We start from the raw sequence: 10906 nt of genomic DNA on the forward strand, positions 1-10906 counted from the left end.
ATTTTTAAATAGATGGAAATATTCTCCACCATCTACCTGTAGATCTAGAACTCTCTAGATTTCTTCAAAAAGATGGAGAGGTACCGGTAACTTGCTGGCCAATTCATATTCATATGCATGCCGAGCAAAAATCTTTCCTCTTAGCTCCAACATTGACCCTAAGTATTTAGATTTAGAACGAGCCATTCGGGAATCTTTCAATGAAACTTCAGTTGTTGATGTCATAGAGGGCGATTTCTCCCACCGGTTGTTTTGGAAACTGCTTCACAAAGTGAAAGCCTTCCTGCTCATGCGCAGTACTCACATCTAGTCCCGTCCGGAGAGCCTTATGACAGTTGCGCATGCGCTTTCGTAAGGAGGAACTGCAAAGTCGTCCCGCTGCGGTCCTCCTCGAGAGGCTTTGAGTGAAATGAGTAGTGGGGCTCCCGGGACTTTAAGCGTCAATAAAACTGCGGAGTCTCCGGTTTCTGGAAGCGGTAATAAAAGGAGGGATTCACTGGGTTCTGCCTCCTCATGTCCTATTTTTAAAGGTAGGAAGCGCTGGTCCTTCCTTTTGCTTTCCTCCGTTAAGTTTCAGTTCTCTTGCATGCTGATACGGTAATTGCAAACATATTACATAGTTTCCCTAGAGTAGCGAAAGAGTAGTTTGATTTGGAAGTAGAGCGGGCATGGTAATGGTGGTAGGCGTTCAGCGCCTTCCTCGCGATCTATTGCCCAATAAATGAGACATATCAGAAGGAAGCAGAAGAAGCGAAGGTCTGTAGAGAGCACAGGTATATGGACAAAATTCGCGCAAGCTATTCTAATCTTTTATGTATAAAACACCAATGGATTCTGAAAGGAAACAGAAAGGATAAAATAAATACATTGCCTATGTCCTAATTACGAGCCTGGAATGGCCCCCGGAAGAAAGACCAACTCTGCAGATCTGTCAAGCAAATGGAAGTTGTCAATGTTTGGCTGATTCAGTTGAACTTGGTTAGAGTTGGTTTATGGAAGGATGGCTTAAGAGGGCTTTTATTGTCTTAAAGCATACTTCTCTCTTGCCATTTTGGTCTGTTCTTTTAATTTTGATGTTATTTTGCGATTCGGATTATTTTGTTTGATTGATTATCCTGTGGATGTTTTAATTAAAAATTGCTGATTGTAACCTACCAACCTGTACACCAAGCTGTACACTGTTGGAAGATTTAAAAAAACAAGTTAGGGATAGGCTATCATGGAGAAAATCAAGGTGGTGCTCAGGAGTGAAAAATGATTTGATGGCACATAGTCAATGTATCAAACATGCCAAGAGTCAATGACTCTTGTGCATTTCAAAGCATCTTTTTTGCATTTAAGTCCAAGCTTTGCATGGCTTTCAGATGATCATTGAGATCTGTCTAAAAACAGTGTCTCTTGAGAGTAGTTCTGTTTCTCCTTAATCTTTCCCACTTGGACTATGCGCACACAAAACAAAAGACAAAACGAAAGAAGATATTTTTCCATAAAAAAAATCTTAATGGCAATAGCACTTAGACTTATATACCACTTCACAGTGCTTTACGGCCCTCTCTAATAATTTTACAGAGTCAGTATATTACCCCCAACAATCTGGGTTCTCATTTTACCAACCTTTGAAAGATAAAAGGCTGAGTCAACCTTGAGCTGTTCAGATTTGAACTGCTGGCAGTCAGCAGACTTAGCCTGCAGTACTACATTCTGCCACTGTGCCACCATGGCTCATATACTGTTATTTTGAAGGAATTTTCCTCCCTATTTCTGTGGGAAACTGTAAGTGAGAAAAACTACTATAAAAGAAAAGTGGACTACAGAGGAAGAAAAAAAAATCTCAACCTATCCAAGTTTTTATATATCTCTAATAATATATAAATAGATTATAATTCATCATTTTTCTTATAGATGTTGGTGAAATATATTCCCGACTTCTGGACCACAGACCAGTTATTCAAGGAGAAATTCGTTATTTCATCAAAGAATTTGAAGTAGGTTAGATATTGTTTTGAAATGAAGTATGATGGATTTGTGGAAGAAGGTGGTTTTGAAATAAAAAGCAAAGCTGCACAAGCATATTATGTAAATTATAGGAGAGACTGACTCTTCATTTTTTAAAAATGTGAAATATGCAGAAAAATGCTTTTTAAATATTAAATACCCTTTTATGCTAGTGTAATATTGAATATAATGGCCACAAGATGGCATCAAAACCTTAATAAGAATAAGAAGATATATATGAAATTTGGATAGCTTTCAATCTATCAGGGTGATTTTCTTTCAAAACTGGATGATAAAATAACAAAATAAAAAGTAATTGTAAAAATGTTAATTGTTTAAACATGGGATGTTTAAATGAAGAATAGTGGGGATGTATTAACAATGTGTGGAAATATTAATTGCACAGTTACTGCATAAGCATATTTAGTCAGTAATAAATCTTTGAGTATTTCCAAGTAGTTATGTAATTAACTGGAGTCTAAGAATTAAAAATCTAGATATTTTAATTTGTTTCACAATGAAAATGTATACATGTCTGATTAGTTGTACATAACACTGAGTTCAATGAATTTTACTTTCCAGTAAAGGGGTATAGAATTTCAGTTTAGTTCTTTTTTAAATGAAGCTGTATTTGATGTTAATTAAATGTCAGGTTTTTGGGTTTTTTTGTAGAATATTTAGAATGATCCCTTTCTTTTTTTCAAACAGGAAAAAAGAGGTCTCCGAGAATTGCGGATTCTTGAAAACTTAAGCAACACAGTATTTGAGGCAAATGACAAGATTTTGCCAAAATGTGACGGAATAATGCATGGAAATCTAAATGAGATATTAAAGAAATGTAAGGGGAAATTTATTTTCTTCAGTGCCTTTTGTATTTAAAGAATATAGTCAAAATGTGTAGATTCTCGAAACACCAATGAGCTCACCCATCCTTTTGAAATTGGAAAAAAATGCATTTCCCTAGAGAGCTTTGTTGAGTTGCTGTGTAATGACTCACCTGGGCTTAGGGACTTCAGCAGGGGTGGGGGGTGGGGGGTGGGACAAGGCCTTCAATGGGAACACAGACCTCCTTTGTGTTGAATTGCAGCAGGAGCTTGTTGGTAGCACTCCAGTTCAAAGAAAAATAAATGGACTTCTTTTCATTTGCAAAAAAGATAGGAGAGGGAAGTATGTAAACTGCATCTGAGGTACAACCATTTTGGCATTATGAGAACTGCCCTCAGGCAATACAATTTCCAGATGGATTTTGGTAGTCCCATAAGTTGGGCCTGAGTGCTAAATAATATAATTTGGCCATTGTAACACTATCACAAAATAGGTATATTTCTGTTCTAGGTAGCAACATCAGATGGATCCAATAATATGCCTCATGTTTCAATGAAGCCTTTGGCATTATTTATTAATTTGCCACATTTATAATCCACCAGATCAAGCAGAGAATCTAGTTTAAACTAATAGAAGTCTTATAATGCATAACAAGATAGCAGGAATTAAAGCATCAAAAATCAAATTTGCTAAAATGATAGCAAGTCCAGTTCAGATAGGAGCTATGATTTAATACAAATCATAGCAAAATAAAGATAGACATCCATTCTAGATACAATAGTACAGTAGTGACAGTTTAAACATCACAGGTTTATCCAACATCTACAAGAGAAATGAAATAGCTCTGTCTTTAGCATTCTGGAATGACATTAAGGAGGAGCAGATGTAATTTCTGAGGCAGGCCCATTCCACAAAGCGAGGGACCTAACTGAAAAATAATGTCAACTAGTCTCCCTCATTTCACAAACCTGGAAATAATGGTTTTTCTCCAGAAGAACATGCTTTATTGGTTGACATTGTTGGAAGAAGTAATCTTATAAATACTTAGCAAAGCCATGCAAGGTTTTATAGTCAAAACCAGCACTTTGCAGGGCCCAAAATCCAGGTGTCATATGTGTTTTTTAGAGCTAGTCCCATTGCATTCTGCATCAGTTGCAGTTTCAGAGTAGTCTTCAGAGGCAGTCCCATGTACGGTATTTAGTATCATAGTGACAGCATTGTCAGTCACTAGCAAACTCCTTATGCTCCAGATAAGGCCATAACTGGTACAAAAGACAGTGCCGGACAAAGACCCTCATGGCTACAGTCTCCACCTGGAAGATATCAAGATGGGGACCTGTTCCCGCCTTAGTGGAAGCAAAACTGTAGAACAGTTCCTCCCAATCCTGAGCTTCATTGGTGGTCCAAAAGGTTAACCTTTCCTTTATCTGTACAGGGTTACAGACAACAGAAAACATCAGTGTAGTAACTTCTGTACAGAAAGTCCTCAACTTATGACTACAGTTCAGCCCGACATTTCTGTTACTAAGTGAGACAGTTTGTTAAGTAAGCTTTGCTCCATTTTATGACCTTTCTTGCAATAGTTGTTAAGTGAACTGCGGCAGTTGTTAAGTTAGTAACATAATTGTAAAGTGAACCTGACTTCCCCATTGACTTTGCTGGTCAGAAAGTCATAAGAGGCCGATCACATGACCCCAGGACACTGCAATCATCCTAAATATGAGTCAGCTGCCAAGCATTTGATTACATGACCGTGGGGATGCTGCAACAGTCGTTAAGTATGAAAAACAGTCATAAGTCACTTTTTTCAGTGCTGCTGTAACTTTGAATGGTCACTAAATGAACTGTTGTAAGTCAAGGACCACCTGAACTGAAAAGTTAAATCAGAAGATGCTGGTTAATCTCTCCCCTGCTGTGTTATGTTCTTCTGATGCTATGATTGCTGTCTTTAAATGAGTTAAGTTTGCCTAGAAAATAGAGAATTTGATTTCATGATATCTGTTCGTTAGACATCTGCCTCTAAAATTAACTGCTATTTGTTTTCCCATGGTGATAAATTCCATTTGACAAATGGTGGATTCTGACTTTTTTCCACCAGATACTGAAACTAATCAATAACTATCAATTAAGGACAGCTATAAAAAACATTGTCTCCTTTGGGTCAAACTTGACTCTGTATAACTCTATGACATATCCATGTAATTTTTTTCGTCCAGAAGTTTTATGTGTCTTGCCTTCTCTTTTTGCGGGTTGGGGAAGTGAAGGATGAAATATTTTTCAATTTTCTGGTCTAACCTGTAGTTCTGGAATTCCTTGTTGGCTCCTCTCTAAGGACTAATAAGGCCTTGCCAGCTTAATTACTAAGTCCAAATCAGGTTAGTCAGCTGCTACTATCATACGCTTTATTTGTTTCAAATGCAAAGGCAAAATGCCTGTCAATAGCAATTTCTATAATGTAAGTTGAAAGAGTACAATTTTGTCGTGTTTCTGGATTTCCAATTGCCATCCAACTAGCTCTTAAAGCAGGATGTTTGATTAAGGTAGGATTTTGCTCTAAGATGGTACATAGTTTTTTAAATGTTGCGCTACATTTACCCTATTATTTTTCAACTTAAGACAAAGGTGATAGATGTGTACTGCTTTCAGACAATACATTTTCATATTTTCCAGGTTTCCTTTCGTAGAGTAAAAGTGTTTAATCTGGTTCAATTAATGTTAGAGCTTATTTTTAATGTAAAGTAGCTCCCACTTTCTGTTTGGGCTGTATTGTTATAAGCTACTTTCATAAGGTTTTAGAAATGACATTTAAACTAGGCTTAGCAAATCACAGTGATGTTTTTCTTACATTAGAAAGACCTAATGAGTATATAGCACATTTTTGTTTAAAGTAGTGTGAGCAAAGCCAGTGTAGTTCTCACATTAAAAGCAGGTCCATTAAAAATATGAATGATGAGTTGCACAGCTGTAAACTTTATTTCAGTACAGGTAGCCAACCAGATGTTCAACACATGGCAGCAAACAGAACAGGAAGAAAGACAGGTAAATACTAATATTTTACATTTACAAACTAGCAAAGTTTGTTAGGAAGAGGGAGGCTGGGAGAGCACAATGGGCTTTAAATGGATTATTTTAGCCACAAAGCGGTATCTAATGTTGGGGAGGGGGGAACTAGTTGACAGCCCTTCAAGATAGACTAGATTAGGAAAAGAAAGTCATGAATGTGAATACTGTACTCTTTTTATTACATAGTTACAGTAACAGACTCTTGCAAGTCTGAATGTGATTCCCATTCTCCCTTTATCTTTGTGACAAGTAGGGAGAGTCCTATCTGAGAGGCTTTTTCAAACTACATTTCTTGTCCAACCTCAGATTTCTTTATTTCACTGCTACCTAGGTTGTACAATAGTTCTTCCTCCTGTTTCCTCAAGATTATTCCATCTCTCCATTACACTAGTTCAACATTTATAAAAGGGTATATTAAACTTGCCACTTCCATTAGGAGTACAGGAAACCACGATTAACCATGCTAATTGAGGCTAGAAACTCTGTAAAAAAAAACATGTTTAGTGACAGTAGTCCAGCCATCCAGATGCCATCATAAAGCGAGGACCTCACATGGCCCTGATTTGCAACTTCCTGCTGATCTCATTGGTTTTGCTTGTCCAGAGCTTGCAGGCAAGATTGCAAACCACAATCACATGACTCTGGGGGTGGTGTGCCAGCCGTAAGTACAAGTAATAGTTATTAAGCTAGTACTCCCTATAATATTCAATGGATAATTGTGTGAATGAAAATTGCCCATCTTACCTTGAAATTTGAACCGTGGTATTTGAATGAGAATTAAATTGTTTTATGCTCACAACTAGTTGCCCATCCATATTACCATTTTAATATTAAGATTTATTTATTTTTTACTTCACATCCAAATTCTCTAGATTTGTGCCTCTTGCTCTTTCTTCTTGGTTGATATATTGTTATAAACCGGACTGTGATTTTGTTTCTTAAATCTCTATTGTTAAATTTTGAGGGTTGTGTGCCCACTATGTCATCTAAGCACTAAACCAATTAAAGATACGTCAGGCTATACTTAATGTGCATAAGCTGTGAACCTTCAAGCTAATTTCCCTTTTCTGTCCAGATACATACTATTAAGCTTTACACCAGTGGTTCTCAACCTGTGGTCGGGACCCCATTTGAGGTCGAACGACCATTTCACGGGGGTCACCAAACAACGCAGTCCGCCATTTTTCCCCCTTTTCCTTAGCTGTGCTACTCCCTTTTATTCTATTGGCTTTTGAAAGCCAATAGAATAGACTCTCTTGAATAGAGTCTAATTCTATTGGCTTTCAAAAGCCAATAGGAATTGTCCAGGCTGTCTCTGCCCTGCTGAGCCCGCCAAAAGTCCCATTCTGCAAACGGTGCTGCACCAGTTGAGTAGTCTTCGACTTACGACCGGTTGGGAGTCGCGGCATTAAAAAGGTTGAGAACCACTGCTTTACACTGAAGCAGTCTGTGATTTGGTCACTTCTTAATCTGGAGTGTCTTTCAACAGGACTGCTTAGGAATATATCCATCGAAAGATATACTTGCTTAAGTGGCAAAATGGACATTTAATTCCCATCAGATTAAAATTGCGTGTAAGAATGTGAATTAAGTAACTCTGAGATTCACCAATTGCTCTGAAACAAATCTAGATGTTATTTTAAAGTTCTCAGGAAGTTGAAAAGCATACCTTCTTCTGGAATAGCTATGCTAGATGTAAAAAAAAATGTCATAGGTAAACCTGCAGTTTTAATTAGCCTTTCATAGTTGCTTAAAAAATATCAAAGTTTTTATAGCTTCTCGACTTCTGTATGGGTGGACAGTTTTTCTAAGAATTTCGTTCACAGCCAGAGAAAAGGGAAATCCCTGTTTTGCATGGAACAAAAAATACCCAACAGAATGGAAATGTAAATCTTTCCCGGTCAGTCAAAAACAGTGAACATATTATGACTACAGCTTTCTGAAATGGAACTATTTCATACCTTTGGATCTTACTTCATAAAAGGCTAGATTATAAGAACATGCGACTTGCTATAACCTCTCACAAGGCTGCACACTGTTGGTTTGTAATACATATTCTTAAACCTCAGCATTAGGAAAAAACTGTGCAAAAAATTAATTCTATATTTTTCTTCTGTGCTTCCTTTAATTATGATTAGGCAGCCCTTTCAATTTTTTTCAGCCCTAATAGAGGAGCACTATAAATGATAGGACAGCCATTGATCCAAACAGATACAATGAATGAACATGTATGTAAGGAAATGTTTCAGAAACCACTATTGTGTATCTTTTTTTTTCCCAAATGGGCATATCTCTCTTCAGTTCTAATTTTGGAATTTTGTTGTGTTTTTACTTTGGCCTGGTTGGCTGTACTACTCTCTTTAGTTTTGGGGGACACTATTAAAACATTCCTTTTCAGCAGTACTTATGTCAATGTGCTAATGCAGGGGACTTCAAACTTGGCCCTTTTATGACTTGTGGACCTCAACTCCCAGAATTCCTCAGCCAGCGTGCCTGGCTGAGGAATTCTGGGAGTTGAAGTCCACAAATCATAAAAGGGCCAAGTTTGAAGAGCCCTGTGCTAATGGCTCTGTAGAATCCCTAAGCCATATGCTATTTTGTTGTATCTCGATAGCAGGTGTCCAACCTTGGCAACTTAAAGACTTGTGGACTTCAACTCCCAGAATTCCCCAGCCAACCAAAATTCTGCAAGTCAATGCCCTGCTCTATAGGAAATCACGAAAGATACATATCTCATTTTAAAGAACTACCCCAGTAAATACCACATCTGAGACTGCTGTCTAATCAGGACCTTCACACATCTTGTTAAGTTGCCCGACTTTGTACTATCATGTGCTGTAACCGTCCAACCTACAATTGATGCTTAGCACAAAGTTTGGTGATTGCCACTGCTATTTATACCAGTTATTCTAATAATGTATTTTATGTAATTTTATTGCATTTTAAAAGAGTTTTATAATTGCACTTCTTTATATTCTATTGTTGTGGCTTAAAGGCCATAGCAAAAGTTTGATTGATTTTTTTCCTTTTTTCTTTCTGTTTGTGAATTTATTTATTGTTACAAGTTACACATTTTCATAAAATAAGGAAAAAAATAACTTTTTTAAAACTCTCCTACTGAAGAGATCCTCATTGCAACGTACAGTAAACTGTCTTCTCTTCATTGCCAGATTTATTACCTGCTTTTTCTCCTCAGCTTCAGACTGAGAAACTAAGGGCTGGTGAAGTTCAACGTATGGCTGACTGGGAGGAATTCACGAAGGAGCAGCACCACCTGAAAACAACGGTCAATGAAGAACACACAAAAGCTATGGAGCATCTTAAAGAACAATATGAGGCTTTGGAGAAGGACCTCCCAAAACAGGCTCTCTAACAAACAGGCATCTTCCACTAGTTTTCAATTTTCAGGATTTCCAGCACAGTATTAGAATTTAGATAAAAATAACAGGGACCAAAACCAAACGTGCTAAGTTGTAACTGAAATTTGGTTCTTTGCACTGAATAATTGTTTTATTTTCATTTAAGTGCATGTGCGCATATGCGCGCACACACACACACACACACAAAAGGTTTGATAGCAGCAATAACAGTGTTATACTTCAAGAAGCCAGATTAAGTGTACAGTTAAAATCTATTTACGAAATGAATAATTACATACTTTTTGTTTGCGTCCTTTCAACGGGCTCTCCTGTTACTTTCCTGAAGAATTAGCTTCTGTTTGAGGCAGAGAGGAGTCGTAATTATGTGCAGACATACAGCAATAGCCTGACGTGTAGAGTAATAACTGTAAAAGGCCCATACACCTTGGGAGTATAATAGTCTGAAGTCCATGAATGAATTCTTTATGTTACTAAGGTTATCAGTATAAGTTTAAAAAACCTTGAGAAAGAAGTCATCGTTTCACTGAATTTGTTCTGACTAGAAAAAATGGGGAAGTATTAGGTTGGCTGCCTTTGAGGTCTGTATTTGTCCTATTAGTGTTTCTGTGTGTTGTACAAAAAATACTCTCATATGCTTAATGGCCTGAAAGCTCTTGAATAGGATTGTGTAGATTCAAAGGCAAAATGCAATTTGTAGTAGGCAGTGATCTGCCTGTAATAGTCACCTCAGACTTTCCCAGGATCATGCTGCAGCTGCAAATGACGCACACACAACTCTAAGAAAAGTCACTTCTTCTTTAAGATGTTCTTTATAGATGCTACTTGGGGGTCCACATGCACATTCAAGCATGTGTTGGCTTTGAATCTCCTGTGTAGCCCTTCACTGACAATATTTAATGTTATGATTGAGCCCTTTTGGTGAACATTGCTCTTGCAGTGATCTGCCAGTGTTCTTGCAGATCAAATTGTGTTTTCCAAGTAAATAGTATTCTGGAGCATAATTAATTTGCGGGTGAACTCCATGATTTGATATATATTAAATATTTGTATACTGTGGGCCATGATTTAGTTCTTTGTCATTTCAGTTGCAAAAAGAAAAGCATTAATAACAGGATGAATGTTGAGGTAAGTTAGGCAATAGGCAGGAAAATTGAATGTTATTTTAACGGGCAGTGTGTAAAAGAGAAAAATGTAAAACAAAATTACCCATTATCTATGTTGCAAATGCAATAAGCCAACAATAGGTTGCTTGTGTGATTGTGTGGCTTAATGTCAAGACTCTGTCCTGACAGTCTGTTGATAATGTGATTAAAGCGAGCAGAGGAGATGGAATAAGTATTTGTGATTTCTTTCAATAATACTGAACTTCTGCCAAACTGCTCTATCCACTACTGTATGGCTGACAAGCTTCATCAATCATCATCAGGTAGCTAGACTAAAACTCCATTTGCCAACATTGAGGTATGCAGGAATGTTGTTAACTCTCTTGTGACTTGTGGGGGGAGGGGGGGGCAATAGGTGACTTTAAAATATTTCTCCACTGGAGAAAGAACATCTAATGAAATCCCTATTCAGGGGAAAACAGTTTTTCATATCTGTGTGGCTCCATCTTGCTCAACAGAAGAGAAAATTAACAGAGTTCA

At 37.3% G+C, this 10906-nt stretch overlaps 1 protein-coding gene across 1 annotated transcript; it reads left to right on the forward strand.

The window, feature by feature from the left end:
- Positions 1-344: 344 nt before the first annotated feature.
- Positions 345-10595, forward strand: BLOC1S5 (biogenesis of lysosomal organelles complex 1 subunit 5). The gene is made up of 5 exons (XM_039350267.1): positions 345-530; positions 1903-1985; positions 2704-2833; positions 5801-5859; positions 9080-10595. The coding sequence occupies exons 1-5, from the start codon at positions 410-412 to the stop codon at positions 9254-9256; spliced, it is 570 nt and encodes a 189-aa protein (XP_039206201.1). The 5' UTR covers positions 345-409; the 3' UTR covers positions 9257-10595.
- The last annotated feature ends 311 nt before the right edge of the window (positions 10596-10906 follow it).

This window comes from Crotalus tigris, unplaced genomic scaffold (genome assembly GCF_016545835.1).
Source record: "Crotalus tigris isolate CLP2741 ecotype Arizona unplaced genomic scaffold, ASM1654583v1 scf7180000017567.3851432, whole genome shotgun sequence".
Lineage (NCBI taxonomy): Eukaryota > Metazoa > Chordata > Lepidosauria > Squamata > Viperidae > Crotalus > Crotalus tigris.